Source organism: Petromyzon marinus, chromosome 61, assembly GCF_048934315.1.
Source record: "Petromyzon marinus isolate PM22_M1 ecotype Great Lakes invasive population chromosome 61, UKy_Petmar_22M1.pri1.0, whole genome shotgun sequence".
Classification (NCBI taxonomy): Eukaryota; Metazoa; Chordata; class Hyperoartia; order Petromyzontiformes; family Petromyzontidae; genus Petromyzon; species Petromyzon marinus.
The window spans coordinates 11,190,734-11,210,371 of record NC_133727.1 but is presented as its reverse complement, the minus strand read 5'-3'; the positions used below and the strand labels follow the sequence as shown (position 1 = coordinate 11,210,371).

The 19,638-nt window shown below is 50.5% G+C and overlaps 1 protein-coding gene and 1 long non-coding RNA gene across 2 annotated transcripts in view; both read left to right on the top strand.

Moving 5' to 3' along the window:
- Window positions 1–1,693: 1,693 nt before the first annotated feature.
- Window positions 1,694–5,301, top strand: LOC142906090 (uncharacterized). The gene is made up of 2 exons (XR_012930060.1): window positions 1,694–2,530; window positions 2,918–5,301. It is a non-coding gene; the product is annotated as an uncharacterized LOC142906090 (long non-coding RNA).
- Window positions 5,302–8,900: 3,599 nt separating this feature from the next.
- The window catches only part of LOC116955783 (short transient receptor potential channel 7-like), an 88,267-nt gene continuing 77,529 nt past the window's right edge, over window positions 8,901–19,638 (top strand). Inside the window, exon 1 of the mRNA XM_032977106.2 lies at window positions 8,901–9,275. Coding sequence (XP_032832997.1) covers window positions 9,157–9,275 — 119 coding nt within the window. The 5' untranslated portion in view covers window positions 8,901–9,156. The remainder of the gene's footprint in view (window positions 9,276–19,638) is intronic.

The following is a 19,638-nucleotide window of genomic DNA, read 5'->3' as shown; positions in this document are numbered from 1 at the left end:
TGAGAAACGAACAAACGAAGGTCCGCCGCAAATTTACGAATTTGGAATATACGGAGCAAGCGTTGCACCCCCCCCCCGCCCCAGGGGTTCATGAGAGTCTCCGCGGAGACTTTTCGCCCACCCCAGGGAATTGGGAGGGGGGTTAAAGCCGCGGCTCGACTCGACTTGCAGTCATGAGGTCCGCCAGCTCAAATTTAATCTCGGCGGGTGGCGAGGCGGGATGGAACGAAACGAACGTCGGCAGGGTCGCGTGCGCCGAGCGGGGCTGTTTGGCGTCGAAGGGGAGCTCCCCTCCTCTCTCAATTAAGGAGGCCCCTTCCGCCCAACAATGGAGTGAGCAAGGAACCTGCAAGGGAGCTGCACCTTTCTTCGAGAGGAGCTCTACTCTCGAGAATGTGGAGGTCCTTCCGCCCAGCGGTGGAGTGAGTAATGCACCTGCAAGGGAGCTGAACTTTTTTGCCATTTTTTATTCACATGCAATGAGGTGTGCGACTGGTTAATGAGAAGCTTGGACCAACCCCCCCACCACCCCTCACCCAACGGCCTTTGGGCAAGAGTGTTGCATTGTGCTCAGTGTTTCTCAGGCTGGGGCAGCGCAAAGGCTCGTAAATCATTGAAATTAAAACACGTCGACTTTCTGTGCGTGAGTTTCATTTCATTTTTTTGGAAAACGAAAATAGAAAGAAGACGAAGAAGAAGAAAAAGACAGACCCGTCGCGGGAATACATTGGAACGATCCTTCAGTCCCACTTCTGTTGCCTTCTTTATTCATCAAACGATTCACGCAATTTGTATATTTGTTTCTGTCTAATCCACGAGCCCTCTCGCTCATCTGCACAACCTCGAGCTCCGGGAGGTGCGGTCGAGTAGCACCACGCGCCGTCCGTGCAGAGGGAAAAAAAACGGAGAACCCCGGAGAAAAACCCACGCGACCTTGGGGAGAGAGAGAGACGCAGACTCCAAATATACAGCAGGCGTCATCAGGGTCGGGATCGAATCCAAGACCTCCTGCATATCAGGCGAGGTAGTCAACATCTCCTAGCCATGGTGATGATGATAAGAGAGAGAGAGGGAGACACGCAAACTCCAAATATACAGCAGGCATCGTCAGGGTCGGGATCGGACCCACGACCTCCTGTATACTAGGCGAGGTAGTTACAGCGCCCTGAAACAATCGTTCTCAGGGAGAAGGTTTAACAAACTCGCCCCATTGTTTCGACCGCAGCCGGCCCGAGGTGGTGGTGAGAAAATGGAACCGGACCGGCGACCTCTGTCTGTGTGTAAGCGTCGTCATTTGTTCGGATTGTAAATGATCAAATCGCATACGCAGGATTTCAATTCGCGCTCCGTGAGCACACGAATGGATTTGAAGGGAAAAAAAAACATCGGCGAATCTACGCATCGGCGTACGCCCGAGGGATCGGCATACTTAATGTAAACCGTTGATTCGTAGAAATGTCCTCAAACGCCGACGTGTGTTTTGCCTCCTAATAAGGCTTGGTAAGACATCAACAACAACAATTATCATTTTAAAATGTGACGCGCCAGTCACACGGTGTTCGCTCTGCACTCGTAGAGATAAGACGAAGATGAGGAGGAACGATGGACGAGCGGGGAAGGACGCTGCCGCACGGTGAGCCCGGCACTACCCACAATTGCCCAAGCTCTGGAGTCCTCAATATATTGAGATGTTTTCAGACAATTAACGAGCGTTTATAAATGTGGGAGGAGACCCGGAGGACCCGGGAGAAAACCCACTCGTGTGAGGGGGCAACGTTCTATCCCCGTTCAATTGGAACGGGTGGGGAGATGAATCCACTTTTCTCCTGGCGAGTCAGGGTATGGCATCATCGTCGATGCCCAAGGCAATATGTGTTATACGTATGTTGAATTTATTTCGCACCAGACGTGGCCAACCGTGCTAATTGGAGGTGTGGGGGAAGGGCAACAAACTAAGCACAAAAAGCAGTTCTGATTAAATGAGCTTTTAATCCGGATTAAGAAATGAGAGTTGGTGAGAGGGGGCGCCTAGATATTATCAATCAAACTCACATGTATGATGAACTTCTTTCACACCGAACGTAGCCTAGCGCGCTAATATAAGGTGCGGGAGCAAATGACAACAAGCTAAACACAAAAGGCAGTAATAAAGAATGGTGAAGCAACTCGCTAAATGTCGTTCCCAGTTCAGCACAAGACAGTTTATATAATGCGGTTAGAGGCCGTCCATAAATGACGTCACGCGATTTTGGACCAAAAAAAGCTGCTTCAAATCGCTTTAAACTATTGTCCTTGTAGTGCGTATTTAATGTGGCGCTGCACTCTGATGTTGTAGGAGAAAACAATATTTAAAAGTCTATTTAATTAAGTGGAACGTGTTGTCTATATTTATTTAAAGTTGTCCCCCTCCCTAGGTGCGTGACGTCATTTATGGACGGCCCCTTAGTTTAATGGCGTCTGTTCCAGTGATCCACCAACCCTCGCTGCCTCCACGCTGCCGGATTACAAACCACGTGCACATAGCCACCGAGTAAGCACTTCTGGCACTTTCGATGACATCTCGAGACGGTAAATAGCTTCACCTTGCAGGCTTCGCGCAAATTCGCCTCGATAATCCGGCTTTGGCCCCATTGTCTTTCCCTCTAACCCACTAATCCACCACTCTCTATTCTCTGCTATTCTTCTGCTCCGGCTCTGGTTTTAATTAGAAAGTGAGCAATATTTTACCGTGGAATTAAAATTCCTAGTTTTGATGTTTGTATAGCCTACACGCAAATGGTGTCTTATTCTTGGGGCTTCACACTCAACGCCTATGCATGTTTATCGGCAAAGATGCCGTTCACAAAAATAAAATCGCATTTCAACCAAAATCACGTCCAGGTTTTTTGCTTCTCTAAGCTTTTTCTTTTTTCTCCAGCAGAGCGGAGGCGTGCACGCAGCGAGCCCAGAGAGATCGTCCCGTAGAACCACCCAACAGGGGCCCCGTAGTTGCGATGGAGTGCTCCTGCCAATGATGCCGGGTTAATCCAACCGGAGTTTGTTCAACAAGACCGACCGCTGATGAGACCCGGGAGGTCGAAACCGGTGGAGGGTTTGCTTGGATTTGCTTGGATCGTACCACGTGCTGCTGCTGTTAACTGCTGTTAGTTTAACATGTAGGGGGCTTTCGCAACCAATACCATCCATGATACAGTTTTTTTTTGGGTTAGATCGCGTAAATATATAAATGTGTCGTTAAACCCGCCACCACCCGACACAGCCAATTGGTCAGGTTTGTCACGTAAACAAAACATACCAATTCGTTATTAGTACAGCACACCGATGTGTTGGATAGCCAAGCCACAACATTTACAATCTGAGTACGACGTTTCGCCAGTAATTGCAATGAGCTTCATCAGGCGACAGCCAAATAATGCATTGAAACAATGCATTATTTTATTATTAGCTGTTGTTGGTGCGCTCTGCGTTGTCTATCCGTGTGTGTTGATGTGGCGCTGACCTCCCCACCTCCCCCCCACCCCCCCGTGTGCCGTCGGAAATTTCTCCTGCACGGTACCCGAATGCATCAACCCTGCGACGTCGCCTCCAGGGAGCCTTTCGCAGCGCCGGATCGGATGGGGGTTGGAGCAATTCAGACTTTGTTCCTTGCAAAAGGTTCCTATTTGGGGTTTGAACATCTTAACGCCTCCTGTTTTATTGCCAGAAAAGGTAAAACCTATTATTACTTTAAAAACGTATTCATACTTTAAAAACTGGAAAAGAAAGTCCCCATTATGTATAGAATGCAGTTGGGTTACCGTAAAGTGTGTTTCTTGGCAGTGATGATGGCCCGCAGGCCCTTGTCATTGATGGTATGTTCTTAGCTCTTTCGGTAAAGTCAATTTGAAGGGAAACAATAAAATAATAAAATATATATAAAACAATATTATTGTTTCCCTTCAACGTGACTTTACCGAAAGAGCTAAGAATATGAATTACCGCAGTCACGAAAGCTTTAAATCAAAATTTATAGATGGTATGGTTCAGATTATGTTCAAAATTAAGTTCCAATTTACGTTCACCACAAGTATGTGTGGTTAATGCAAACTTGACTCTGTGCAAAAGGTATCGATTTGGCGTTAAAACATCTTAACACCTCCTGTTTAATTGCCAGAAAAAGGGTACAACCTATTCTTATTTTTGAAACGATGCATTTGTATGCCAGTGGGAATAACAGCCCGGCAGGTGCTGCCGAAGCGACACGTTGTGAGTGGCTCGTGAGTGCTGTGAGTGTAACGGCGTCTCTCGGATTACGATACACGGGCACCCACCCAGGTGCAGTCGGTCGGTTCACGACTGAGTGAGTGGATGATGCAGGAACACCGAAGGGGAAGCCGTGTTGAAAATAAAATGCGAGGTTTAATGGGCAATCACCAGAATCGCATCATCACCACGTAAGCACACAATGTGGCGTGACGTGGAGATAATATATGAATTCGTCGTCGTCGTCATCGGCCATAATCAATCCAGTGCTGTATGAAGGTTTCCGCACACCGTCACCATCCATCGCGGTCTAGCGGCTTCTGCTTCCATCACACCGTCCAACCCACCGTCCGCACACACTCGTCGCTCCATCTCCAGGGTCGCCCTCCTATCCGATGTGTTCTGTCACCCGTGCTGCCATTCCATAACTCCTTTTGGTCTTCAGTTTGTTGATCCCCCTCCGCACCTCCGATTCGCGCGGTTCGCTACGTGTGGTGCGAAAGAAGTGCATCATACGTACATTCCACAGTTCCCACACTTCTGCTCTCCTTTCCCAACTCCACTGGCTCCCGGGTCTACTCACGCTGTCGGCTTTTCATCACGTGGAAATGTATCGCTGCAGCCAAATGCTCTCAACGCGTGATGTTGATTCTAAATGTGGAGGGGAAAAAAACGTAGGACCCGGGGTAAAAGCCACGTGACCACGGGTAGAGAAAACACGCAGAACCCCAAATAGACAGCAGCCCTCAGGGTCAGGATCGAACCCATGACCTCCTAGCGAACCCGGGTGCGGCTCCTCCTCGACGCCCAGGGGAGGGGAGGGAGGATTCACACCATCTGTGTGTGATCCAACAACCCTCGCTGCTAAGTGCTTAATTACAGACAGGCACGTGCGGCATAGCCACCACTGCCAAGCGATAATAATAGTAATTATAACATCACTTAAAGCGATTTTGTTTAAAATACATATTTTTTAATGTATGAGCAATATGTTGCCAACATTTCAACCATGCACTTCAACGACTGTTTATAATTGTTTAATATTGATCATGGAAGATACCTCTGCGTGGACTCTTATTATTCTACATTGAGCTCTGATGCAAACTGAGATGGAGATCGTGGGTGCACGTGTGTTCCGCACACACGGTGGGGAGCAGTGGCGCAGCGGTTAGCGCACTGTGCCACGAATCCATCAGAGACCCGAGTTCGATTCTTGCTCGCAGCGAACATCAATGTACCTGATATACGAACCGGTCGTGGGCCTACCCTAAGTTGACTCAGCCTTAAACGAGTGCGGTGTGCTCACGTCAACGTTTGGGAGACAAAGATGGTCGAGCGTGGTGCTGAGCACCCACCCCCTCTTGCATTGTGCCAGCCTTAAAAGGTGCTCGCTAACAGCACTTGCTCCAACAGTTTGTTAAAACTATATGGGGGGCATTTATCTTTGTACACAACACCTGGGACCTGCTAAATAGCATTCGACTGTTAGTGTGCACCTAGCCTAGCACAAGCACCGTGGTGGCGTCACCACCACATAATATCCTTCTGTATGTGTGATCATGTACTCGTCGTCAGGTGCGTGCAGTGCGTAACAACTGATTAGCGTGAACAGGGGGACCGACCTTGGTCTGGGAGATCAGGGTCAGAATCTTTATTTTTGACGTGGAGAAATCCGATGAGCTATAAAGCTCTTTTGCGCAGATATCCAGTGGGGGCACAGAGTCAGAAAGTTACAACAACCAACAATAAAAAATGACTGGAGTGCAAAGTATAGGAAAGGTAAGCAAATCTTTAAACATAAATACATAGAATAGAATAAGTATATGAGTACATATTGGAAAATTGGATAAATTCCTGCCGATTTTTCAACAACAAATATCGGGCGAGCCGATCACTCGAGGGCTAGCCGATCACTCGAGTGCTGGATTCGACGACCGTAGCGATTATCGACCCATCGGCTATCACACGCAACAAGATGGGCACTGTACCTCTGTCACACGTGTGTCGGTGCACGAGGGGGTGATGGGTGGGGCTTCGTGTGACGTCACAGGCATCGTCGTCATAAGGCGGGTGACGCTACTGGGCGTGGCTTTATAGGTGTGGGGGGGGGGGGTCCGAACCCGCGCACGAAATAAAATATAGCAGTCCCCGACTTACGAACCCCGCACTTACGAGAATCCATCTTTCCATGAAAGATTTGTGTTTTAACCATCGACTTAAAACGCGAACTCTCACTTGCAAATTGAACCACGGCACTATTTATGTTCGGCCGAGCGATCGTTCACGAGATGTAAATGAGTCAGCCTCGTGCTGCGAGTGAGTGCTTGTGTGTGTGGGCATTTAAATTTGGAGTAGATGACTGCGTTATGACTGACAAGCGGGTCTCAGGAACTAATTGTGGTCGTAAGTCGAGGACTTTCCGTAGAATGTTAGACGAAGGCCCACAATGTCGCGTCAAGGTCACGGAACGTGATTGCTGTTGCCGGTTTTTGTGTCGCCATTTAGCGAGAGCTCGGAGGAGCAGCCCTGCAATTGCCTGCTCACTCCACTGCTGGCGGAAGAGCCTCCCACTCGAGGGGAGAGCGCCCTTGGGAACCGCTCTCGGATGAGATTTGGGCCAAGCTGGTCAGGGCTGGGTGTACCCACACTTTACCCCACCACACTCGACCTGCCAATCATAGACTGTGGTGCACCCTATGAACACTGCTTATCTTTCCTATACGTTGCACACCTATCATCCTGTCGTTGTCATAGTAGCTTTAATGACTCGCGGCCCTGACTGGACATCTGTGAAAAAGAGCTTCGTCGCTCATCGGATTTCTCCAGGAGCAATATCAAGATTCTGATTCCGACTGCTGGGTGAACGGAGGTGGGTGGGTGAGGGTTGGAGGGATTTAGGAAACCTGCACTGCTGTTTTGAACCGCCGCCGCCGCCGGGCGATGGAATCAAACAGGCGACCTCTGAATTGCAAATCAAGTTCGCTTGCTACTGAGACCACTTACACCACCGCTTGTGGCCGAAGCAACTTTCGACCGTTCGCTACGAGAGGCGACGGTGCCTTGCCTCATGTCCCTGTAAGGGGGAGGAAGTGGAGGCATCTACCCCTAGAGCATCGATTGAAGATGCACCGAAGGAATGGGGCGCTGCGGTGGCTAGATGTTGCCTCTCTCGCCCGGTATGCAGGAGCGAGTGGGTTCGATCCCGACCCCTGACGCCTGCTGTATATTTAGATTCTGCGTGTCTCTCTCCCCCCCCCCCGGTGGAGGCGTGGATTTTTCTCCCCGGTCCTTCGGTTTTTCCCCTCCACATTCAGAATGAACATCACGCGTTTAGAGAATTTGGATGCTGTAAATTGCCACACGATGATAAGCCGCCACTCCGTTGAGCTATCAATTGCGCCCAGGTCGCTTCTGAAAAGGAGCTAGAAAACTCAGTGGGCCTTGCCTGGTAAGATCAAATAAAGTTTACAGAGCACCCGACCACGGGGAGAGACAAATATACAGGTGTCAGAGTTGGGATCGAACCCAAGGCCCCCTGTATACCAGGCGAGGTATTCAACATCACACCACCACGGCGCCCTAACGATAGTGATATTACATACGGCAAACTAAGAAAGTAAACCCCGATTGTAATGGATGTAATAAAATGGCAGACCAAAAAATCCCCACGCAACATCGAACACGACAAGAAACGCCGGTTAAAACCTGCCCGACACAACAGCGATGATCACCCCTAAGCCTCCGCTGGAAAAACCCGATGACAGCAGCGGTGCAGGGGGGATGCGGCGGACAGCCAGAGACCGTGGGATGGGAGGATGGAGAAGGGGTGGGATGGGAGGGTGGAGACGGGATGGGAGGGTGGAGACGGGATGGGATGCGAGGATGGAGACGGGGTAGATGGGAGGATGGAGCCGGGGTGGGATGGGAGGGTGGAGACGGTGATGGGATCGATGGATGGAGACGGGATGGGAGCGTGGACACGGGATGGGATGCGAGGATGGATACGGGATGGGTGGACGGGATGGGGTGGGTGGGTTGGCGCGTGGGTGGAGAGAGAGAGAGAGAGGAGGAGGGAGGGAGAGGCACTCGACGTCTGTGTGAAGGCTTCGTTGCAGTCTCCCGGGAGGGCTCAGTCCGGCCCGGCACAACTGCTGGAATTACCATCTTCGCGTCACGGCTGAGATGCGCCCTCCACCACCGGCAAAAGGCCACCTCTGTCCGGAGCGCGCCGAGTGCTCCCGGCACCACCGCCTGTGGGATGCTGTGTTGTGTTAACACACAACAGACACACGCGCGCACACACAGACAGAGAGGGTGGGGAGGTGTGACTGCCGTGTGGGCAGCAAACTGGGGGCAATTGACCGACACGGAGTGGCGAAGGAGAGATTGAGAGGGGCGGAGAGCCCAGTAAAAAGTAGCGGAGAGAAGGCAACGAAACGCAGAGAGAGAGAGACAGGGAAAGCAAGGAGAGAGAGGGACGAGAGGGGAGGGAAAGAACTGAGAGAGATAGGGAAATATAGGAGGGGTGGGAGAGAAGAGCCTTTGTGTGAAGGGGAAGCAAACAGTGGTGGCATTGAGAGTGAGCGGTGCCGTACAGACACACACAGAGAGAGCGACCAGCGCAGAGACACCGGGAGGACACGGCCGTGGGGGGGGGGGGGGGGGGGGAGGAATTGGCGAGACGGGGAAGGAGAGAGCGAGAGATTGGGGAGTGAGACGAAAGGCTGCGGGAGAGAACGAAAAAGGTGAGCGAGAGAAAGGGGAGGAGGAGTGTGGTGGGGGGAGGGAGATGATGGTGTATTAGAGAGAACGACCGAGAGAGAGGGGGAGGGAGAGAGAGAGAAAACGCTACAGAGAGAGAGCGCGAGCAAGGTGAGAGAGAGAGGGGCAGTGAGCTCGCAGCTGGCGGAGGCGATGGAGGCAAATTGGGTTCCGAGTGGAGACGGATGGGTGCGGCGCATCGAGAATGGGACCCTCCCTCCCGCGGCCGAGTCTGCGGCCGGATCTACCGACACGGACCAATCCATCTACCCGTGAGTACCCATCCACCCATCCACTACCCAATCCCTCTCCCCGTGAGTACCCATCCACCCATCCACTACCCAATTCCTCTACCCGTCAGCACCCATCCACCCATCCACCCATCCACTACCCAATCCCTCTACCCGTCAGCACCCATCCACCCATCCACTACCCAATCCCTCTCCCCGTGAGTACCCATCCACAACCCAATCCCTCTCCCCGTGAGTGCCCATCCACCCATCCACAACCCAATCCCTCTCCCCGTGAGTGCCCATCCACCCATCCACTACCCAATCCCTCTCCCCGTGAGTGCCCATCCACCCATCCACTATCCCAATCCATCTCCCCGTGAGTGCCCATCCACCCATCCACTACCCAATCCATCTCCCCGTGAGCACCCATCCACCCATCCACAACCCAATCCATCTCTCCGTGAGCACCCATCCACCCATCCACTACCCAATCCCTCTCCCCGTGAGCGCCCATCCACCCATCCACTACCAAATCCATCTCCCCGTGAGCACCCATCCACCCATCCACTACCCTGCTCGCTTCACCCCAGGCACGCCTCGCCGAGTCTCGCGGCTACTTTTCAGGAGGAACCTGGCAAGTTGTCACACAGGGAGGAGGAGACGGGGAGAAGGGGTGGTGGCGACAATGTGATGCGTTCGCACGGTGACTGCGAGCGCATTGGCCCACAGTGTGTGCCCAAGACCCGAGTGACGACGTAGCCATTGCGCCGTCGTATTTCGTAACAACATATAATGGGCACATAGTCATGTCGTCGCTTTTGTTTGTATTTAAATGAGGGTGATCAAAATCACCGTGGCTGTCACCCGATCTGTTCGGCAAGTGATTTATTTTGTTTCGCCAGGCGAGAACCTCAAAGAGTCCAGGAGTCGAGGGTGAGTCTCATTTGTTATGACACAATCAGAATCAGAATTTTTATTTTTTTATGGAGGATAGAATCCGATGAGCTGCGAAGCTCTTTTCCCCCCTCTCACAGATGTCCCAATAGGGGCGGCATCAGTCTGCCAGTAGAGGGCCAATCCACAGTTGAGTAATTCACGGTGTTCGGTTTTTGAAATCAGGGAAATATTTGGACTCTGGCGTCGGCACGCGATGGCCCACTCTTCTTCGAAAATGACCTCGCGAGATCTTTAAAGTCTACAGCGAATGAACGTGTGTGTGTGTGTGTACGTATGGGTGGGTAGTGGTGGTGCAGTGGTTAGCGCTACACCGCGCTACGAAGCCGGCTATGACCCGAGGACGATTCCCGCTCACGGCCTACACCGGCGACGATTGTCCTGGGCCTCCCCCTAGGTCCACTCAGCTTCAATTGAGTAGCTGGTGCGGTGTGTAGTAAACATCGCCACTGGGGAAACAAAGGCGGCCGGGCGTGGTGTTGGCCACCCACCCCCTCGTGTGCCGTGCCGGCCTTCATAGGTACTACTCGCTAACAGCACTTGCCCCTACAGCCTGTCCAGGCTATACGGGAGATGTTTTACTTCTCTTTGTTTATGTACTTACAGCGTGTTGAACTTACGTCGCACCGTCACGCCAGCCAATCGTGCCCCGTGAAGCATGCGGCGCGTGGCAACGTTACAGCCGATGCACGAGCGGCGCTAATTAGGGCGGCCGCTGAGATTCGAACCATCGGGAAGTCTCTTCCCATGAAGTGGCGGATGCCGCGGGGCCGTGCCACCGCACGGACGACATCTGCTCTCGTCTCGTCGTCGTGAATGTTTTTTTTTCCGCAACGCACGCGTAGAAGGAGCGGCCTCGGGTTAGACCGGATCGGCTTCCACCCTAATCGGGTCGTATTGCATTTTATCTCTCTCTGGCGACCACGCCGTAAGGGGCAGCAGCCGTCGCGGTAAACACAATCTGGGGACGCCGCGGTGGCGAAATGTTAACTACCTCGCTTTGTATACAGTAGGTCGTGGAGTCTGGCAAGTTGCTCAAATTATAACAATATTGAAGCAGTTTTATTTTGGCACTGTGGAGATACTTAATATGAAAAAAATCCAATTAATATATCTCACCCCCTACCTTGTCTGCGGCACGGTGCCGAGATGTTAACTACCTCGCCTGGTATGAAGGACGTTGTGGGTTCGATCCCGACCCTGACGCCTGTATATTTGGCGCTTGCATGTTATCCCTCTGTGGTCGCGTGGATTTTTCTCCGGGTCCTCCGGTTTTTCCCCTACACATTTAGAATCAACATCACGCGTTTAGAGTATTTGGCTGCTAGAAATGTCCACGCGATGAGCCATTTCGTCGAGCTATCGTTTGTGGCCAGATCGCTGCTGAAAAAGAGCTACGTAGCTCAGTTGGGCCTTACCTGGTAAAATAAAAAAAAATGTGGAAAGTTTAGAATTCTCATGTTTTCCTTTTTCCCCACCGAGTCCCCAGGCTCTCTGTAATCCAGCGCAGCTCTGCTGCTCTGGGACGTTTGGAAAACTCCCGTTAGGTGAGGCCAAGTACAGGCCACCGAAAAGGTTCCAAACACGCCGAGCGGTCCAGCAACAAACGGCACAGAATTAAGTTTTGTCAGGATGAACGCGTGCTCGTGGGAGGAGGAGCAAGCAGGACGCAATATCTCCCTCGTTCAAGAATGCCTTGCCCAGTCTCATGAGACTCGTTTTCAGGAGAGTCCTGCGGTGGAATATTTGAACGTCTCCGGCAGTACACCGGTGGTGCCCGGTATAGTATTATTGTCATTATTATTTTCTACATTTTCTCGATTAGTATTTATTTTCCCGCGATTCGCAACCCTGGTCAGAAAATCTTGCGGGGTGGCGGTGGCGGTGGTGGTGGTGGTGCGAGTCAAAATTAGTTGTGATGTCGATGCGGTTGCAAGAAGGAACGTTGATACGAGCGTCTGAACAGGAAGCTTCGCGATCTGTTGCCGTACAGCAGCACCCAGCCCTGATGGCGATTTGCTGGCTCCGTGTTCCAGAGGCAAGATTTGACTGCTCGTGCACTATCTAGACTTGGTCAGACGGTTCCTGAATCGTTTCTTGGCGGACGGTGGCACCACAAAGATTACGACTCGTGGTGGTGTCACCCACGCGTTCGAATGGGAAAGCGGCTGCTGAATGTAAGTGGCAACTTCAGATGGAGAGTTCTGCAGCTCACTCAAGGGGCAACAGCGACATCGTTAGACTGTTTCGCGAGGACCCGGTGCGTTGTTGTTACGTTCTACCGGTGTACCGCCAATACATCCGTTTGTCCAATTCCACATGAGTGAGCGCTTGGCATCACGTGGGAGGAAACGGAGAGTGCACGGACAAAAATCGATTTAAACGTTGGTCAAATGGATTTAAGACTCCATTGTGCTGCCATCTCCGGGCCACCTCGCAGCCCAAGCCTAACGCACCTGGTATTGCCAGAAAGTGTCACATCCAAGCGGTACGATCCAGGCTCAAGCCGGCGTAACCGAGAACACTGAGAGGGTAGCCCCTGCGTTTCAAAGATGTTTGGCGAATCTCATGAATGAGTGATTGGCATGCGGAGAGGCAGGGGAGTGAGTATTTGGAAAAAGCTAAGGCATAGGATGCGAGCGAGATGTTAACTGCCTCACCTGGTATACAGGAGGTCGTGCGTTCTAACCCGACCCTGACGCATATATATTTGGAGTTTTCTCTCCCTGTGGTCACGTGGATTTTTCTCCGGGTCCTCTGTTTTTTCCCCCTCCGCATTTAGAATCAATACGGCGCGTTAAGAGTTTTTGAGACTATGATTGTCCACGTGATTAGGCACTTCGTTGAGCTGCCATTTGTGACAGACAGTTTGCCTCTGAAAAAAGCGCTACATAGCTCAGTTGGGCCTTACCGGGTAAAATTCAAAATAGAAAAAAAAATGCCATTTCGTGGGTAACAGGGCGACCTTACACCTGCAACACCTGACAAGCGCTGGAGGTCACCCATTCGTCCAAGTACTACTGCACCAACCAGCTAATCCGCAACTCGGATAAATCGAGGGTTGATAAATTGCCAATTTGGTGACCCGGGTCACTCTTACGCCTGAGACTCATCCCGGTTTCTCAAGCTGATTACACAACACACACTGTGAACTTGAATCATGCTCCATTTGGCTTTGCTTCCGAGATCCGACGCCTTCTGGGATGATTTGGGCTGCGCGGTACGTCGGCACGTACAGTATGTACCGTGCGTTGAACTTATTTCACGCCGTACGTAGCCAACCGTGCTAATCGGAGGAACAAACTAAACACAAACAGCAGCCTATGGGCAGTCTTGGGTCTGTGGGCAGTGTTGAGTCTATGGGCAGTGTTGTGTGTATGTTGAATTCGTTCGCACCCTACATAGCTAAGATTACCACCAATGTCTGGGCTCTTTTGCTGGCAGCCACGGCGAGAGGGCTTCAATCAGAGACAGAAAGTTCGCGTCGTTCCGCTGTTCCTTCTCCGTTGAAGGAGTGCAAACCACAGTGGATTTACCACATGCTCCATAGTTTGGGTTGTTCATTCATATCCACGCATGTTGCCAATGTAACGAAACATTATATATATTTCTCGAGCTAGAGGTGTATACGTTCGTGGCAAGGCCATCGTCAGTGAAGTAAGTCAGCGAGGTTTTATTAACGCGGCAAACAAACCGGAGCCTCGGGCCAATCGGGATGCAGGCGGTGACGCTGCTCCAGCTGTGCTCGGGGATGGAGTGGAGGGGATTGAGCTGCGTCACTCCAGCGGAGGGGATTGAGCTGCGTCACTCCAGTGGAGGGGATTGAGCTGCGTCACTCCAGTGGAGGGGATTGAGCTGCGTCACTCCAGTAAAGGGGATTGAGCTGCGTCACTCCAGTGGAGGGGATTGAGCTGCGTCACTCCAGTGGAGGGGCAACAGGGGCCTGGGGGATGAGTTGAGCTCAGAGGTCGGGAACATGCGGCTCCGGAGCCGCATGCTGGCTCTTTGGCTGCCCCCTCGCGGCTCTTTGGCTGCCCCCTCGCGGCGCTTTGTCTGCCCCTTGTGGCTCTTTGGCTGCCCCTTGCGGCTCTTTGGCTGCCCCCTTGCGGCACTTTGGGTGCCCCCTTGCGGCTCTTTGCCCCCTTGCGGCTCTTTGGTTGCCCCTCGCGGCTCTTTGGCTGCCCCCTCGCGGCTCTTTGGCTGCCCCCTCGCGGCTCTTTGACTGCCTCCTCGCGGGCAGCCGTTTAGAAAAAACACAACTAATATTTAAACACAATTGAACATGGAGATAATTTATTAAATATGGCAGGTGAATGGGGTCAGTTCGGAATGTGTTGGTGACGACAAAATGTATAACAGTCACAAACTGTTATTATTAAAGAATAACTAAGCGTGGGGTGGGGGGGGACAGCTAAATAGACTCAATTTATTCCATCACCTATTTTTATTGAAGTCAGAATGTGTTGTTGTGTTTGCCATCTGCTGTATACCAGCTGCTGTGTCTGTGTGCAAGTGGCTCTCGATCTATTTTGGTCAAAGACAAATAAATAAAAAGTTATTCTTCCTTAGAAGGTTGCCGACTCCTGTGTTTAGCTGAGCTGTATGGTGTCGTGGGGGGTGGGGGGGGGGGGTGCGATTGTGTGGGGAGCGGTGGCGCAGTGGTGAGCGCACTTGCGCTCCGAATCCGGTGAGCCGAGTTGTTACGTGCCAACATATTTTCACCGGTCCTGCAGCTCCCTCCCCCCCCAGGTCGACTCAGCCTTAAATGATTACGTACTGCGGTGTGTAAACATCAGCACTGGGGAGACAAAGGGAACGCGGTGTCGTGCTGGCCACCCACCGCCTCGTGTGCCTTGCTGGCCTTCATAAGTGCTCGCTAACAGCACTTGCCCCAATAGCCTGTTAAATCCTATACCGGGGAATGTTTTCATTTGTGACGATGAGCGTTGCGGTGGCTAGGAGATGTTAACTACCTCGCCTGGTATATAGGAGGTGCGTGGGTTCGATCCCGACCCTAACGCCTGCTATATATTTGGAGCTTGCGTGTTATCTCCTGATGGTCGCCTGGATTTTTCTCCGGGTCTTCCGGTTTGTCCCTCCACATTTAGAATCAATGTCCGTTTAGAGTATTTGGCTGCTATAAATGTACACATGACGATAACCCACTTCGTTGAGCGAGATAGCCAGGTCGCTTCTGAAAAAGACCTATATATCTCAGTGAGCCTTGCCTGTTTAAATAAAAAAAAAGTGGCGTTGTAGTTTACTGTATATGAGGAGTGTTTTTTTTTTGACATTGCATAACAAAGTGTATGGCACTCACTTAACGGTCCATATAGTGAACCACTGTCGTTTGTGATTCTTTAACGGAGGAAGAGGAACGGCAAAACGTCCCGAACTCTCTCTCTCTCTCTGCTGAAGCCCTCTCGCCGAGGCTGCCAGCAGACCTCCAACATTCCCACCTGGCTCCTGAACTTAATGCCTTGCGCAGGAGTAGAATATAAAGCAAGCACAGCTCTGCGACACATTCTGAAATGTAAAAAAAAAAGACTTGGCACGTTCATTTATAACACCGTGGCCTTAAAAATAACAAGGTGAAAAAATATATAGGCTTATTATAGAGGGGTTTTTTTGGTGTTAGATCGCGTTAGATCACGTAAATATATAAATGTCGTTAAAACCCGCCACCACTTGGCACAGCCATCTAGTAAGGGTTATCACGTAAACAGAACGTGGCCAAGTCGTCACTAGTACAGCACACCGGTGTGTTGGAGAGCCAAGCCACAACATTTACAATCTTCGCCAGTAAATGCAACTAGCTTCATCAGGCGACAGACAGATTTTATATATATGTGATCTCACCCAAAAAAACCTTCTATTATGGATGATATTGGTCGCGAAAGCCGACGTGTTAAACCAAAATAACGGCTGACGTTTTGGGCAATGGCCCTTCTTTACAGCACGGAGAGAGGTTAGGGAGGTAGAGTGGATAACTGTTGGGGACAGCAAGGACAAAGATCCCCCGTATAGCCTTAACAGGCTGTAGGAGCAAGTGCTGTTAGCGACCACCTATGAAGGCCGGGCACGGCACACGAGGGCCGGCACCACGCCCCAGCCGCCTTTGCCTCCCAGTGGCGATGCTAACACAACACACCAGGTACTCATTTGAGGCTGAGTCGATCTAGTGGAGTCCCAGGACCGGTTCAGATATTTGTCAGTGGTATTGGCCGCTCCCCAGCACTTCATAGCTACGCAGCTCAGTGGGCCTTTACTTGGTCCAATACATTTTGAAAACATTTTATACACCCACACATTATGGCTTGACGAACAATCCCACTTGCTACGCTTCCACGTCGTGGCCGCGTCCACGTTGCAGCCCGATCGGCGGGTTTTGCCGGGGAGCTCCGCACTCATCTCCCGCGGATCTATCAAACCCTTGCGCTTTGGCGCCAAACCCCAGAACCGAACCCCATAACACCCTCCGTCGTTGCACCACGCTGACAACGCGGGCCCCAATCCAGTCGCCTCGGTGCGAGCTCGCAGAGTCTAGCGCACTAAGAGCGAGGATGGGTGGGACCATTTTTTGCCACGAGCCCCGCGACTCGGTGAACTTTCGCGGTTTGATGGCCCGGGGGGGGTGGGGGGGGGGTGTGGCGGCGGTGCGGTGCGCTCGACGCTCGTGCGCCGTCTTGACCTCAGCCGTGAATGCGCGCGCGTGCACAAACCCTTATCGGGGCGCCACAGTGGCTAAGAGACGTTAGCTGCCTCGCCTGGCATAACGGAGGTCGTGGGTTCGATCTCGACCCTGACGCCTGTTGTATATTTGGAGTTTGCGGTGTCCCTCTCTCTCTCTCCCCGTGGTCGCGTGGATTTTTATTCGGGTCCTCCGGCTTCCCCCCCCCCCACACACATTTAGAATCGTTTGGAGACTTTGGCTGCTATAAATTTCCACGTGATAAGCCATTTCATTGGGCTATCATTTGTGGCCAGGTCGCTTCTGAAAAAGAGCTATATAGCTCAGTGGGCCTTACCTAGCATCATAAAAATTGTGTATAGAGATATTAACTACCTCGCCTGATATACCGGAGGTCGTTGGTTCGATCCCGACCCTGACGCCTGCTGTATATTTGGAGTTTGCGGTCTCTCTCTCTCTCCCTGTGGTCACTTCAATATATTTTTCCTCTGGGTCCTCCAGTTTTTCCCTCCTCATTTAGAATCGTTTGGAGAATTTGGCTGCTATAAATTTCCACGTGATAAGCCACTTCATTGGACTATCGTTTGTGGACAGGTCGCTTATAATAAAAGTGCTACATAGCTCAGTGGGTCTTACCTGGTAAAATTAAACATAGTTTATATTTCTATAGTTTATAGAAATGTATATTACATTGCCTGGTATACCAGAGGTCGTGGGTTCGATTGTGACACTGACACCTATATATTTGGAGGTTGCATGTCTCTCTTCCCGTGGTCGCGTGAATTTTTCTCGGGGTCCTTAGGTTTTTCCCCTCCACATTCATAATCAACATCACGCGTTTAGATTATTTGGCGTCTGTAAATGTCCACGTGATGGTAAGCCGCTTAGTTGAGCTATCATTTGTGGCCAGGTCGCTTCTGAAAAAGAGCTACATAGCTCAGTCGGACTTACACCTAGTCAAATAAAAAATATAGTTTGCTTGTTATACAGGGTGTTTGAAAAGGATAGACGCGATTTGAAATCGCTATATCTCTGCAACCACGAACCGCCCATGAATGAAACTCTTACCACTTGAAAGGGCGGGGCATAGAGTTTCAAATGATTACTGCTACATGCCTCGCCCAGCGCACAAACAGCCCCTAGCCTCAGTCATTCGCAAGACAATACTGCCTCAATGTTGGATAGGTCGGCAAGGGGACCCCAAGACTTGGCGCTACACTCTTGGCCCCCAAGATCCCCAGACATCACAACCTCCGACTTTTTCTTGTGGGGATACGTCAAAGACCGTGTTTTTGTGCCACCATTAGCGACTAATCTGGATGACCTCAAAAACAGAATCACGGCAGCGGTGACTTCAGTGGAAGAAGACACTTTGAGAGGCGTTTGGGACGAATTCAACTATCGTCTCGATGTTGTCCATACAGCAGGTGGAGGGCACATAGAGCATTTATAAAATGGTTCGTAAAACTTGATAATTTCAACCGAGAAGATGGATTCTGGCTTAGCAATCATTGGAAAGATTTGATAAACCATTTCAGGTCTTAATTGATTGTTCACGCTTACAGTGGCTTTCAGACAGCATACATTAAAAAATAAAAATGTTCGTCTCCCCCCTCCTCTTTTCAGAACATAGCTGAACTAATCCTTCTAAATAAACTGCCAAATCGCTGCGCGTGACGCTAACGTTTTCAAATAAATCAATAAATATATTGACCGTTTATAAATAAATACATTTATGCAAACCGACACACCTGAAGACGACCGTTTGTGTTATGGTCGAAGCGTCGTGAGAATTTTTATTGTTTTATATATATTTTATTGTTTCCCTTCAACGTGACTTTACCAAAAGAACTAAGAATATGAATATACTTGATAACTCATTCAACCTTTTGATTTAAAGCTTTCGTGACTGCAGTGATTCATATTCTTGGTTCTTTCGGTAAAGTCAACGTGACTTTACCGAAAGAACCAAGAAAATAACTCATTAAACTGTTTGTAACTTTTTGTGTAATTGTAATATGTTGCCATCGTGAAATATACTGCTTTGAAATTGGGTTAATCGTTTTTAAACACCCTGTAGTTTAGTTTGTCATTCACGAGGGCCTCCCTACGCCATACGGGTCTTGCTTGGGTGGGGTTAGGGGCCATCCATTTACTACATACATATGGAGGGAGGAGGGGGGGTTAACCCAAATGCGAACGCTTGCGTATGGCGGGTCTACTGACAATATACAAACGCATAGGAAACGGGGGGGGGGGGGGGGGGTGGTGAAGCCTTGATAATAATTCGTCTACATTGGCCTTCAAATGAGATAGTCCAGCGGTGGACTATCTGTTTGCTCAAACACGTTCACATTATTAATCCTTGATCGTTTATGCATGGATTAAATATCGGCCGTTCTATAGGATTCGGGGGGCGGGGGGGGGTCAAGCATACGTACGCAGGTGGGGGGAGGGGGTGTAAAAAGTACGCGTGCGTACAGGGAGGGGGGAGGGGTCAAGTTTTGACATATTTTTGCCTACGTACAGTAAGGGAAAAAAGTATTTGATCCCCTGCTGATTTTGTACGTTTGCCCACTGACAAAGAAATGATCAGTCTATAATTTTAATGGTAGGTTTATTTGAACAGTGAGAGACAGAATAACAACAAGAACATCCAGAAAAACTCATGTCAAAAATGTTATAAATTGATTTGCATTTTAATGAGGGAAATAAGTATTTGACCCCTCTGCAAAACATGACTTAGTACTTGGTAGC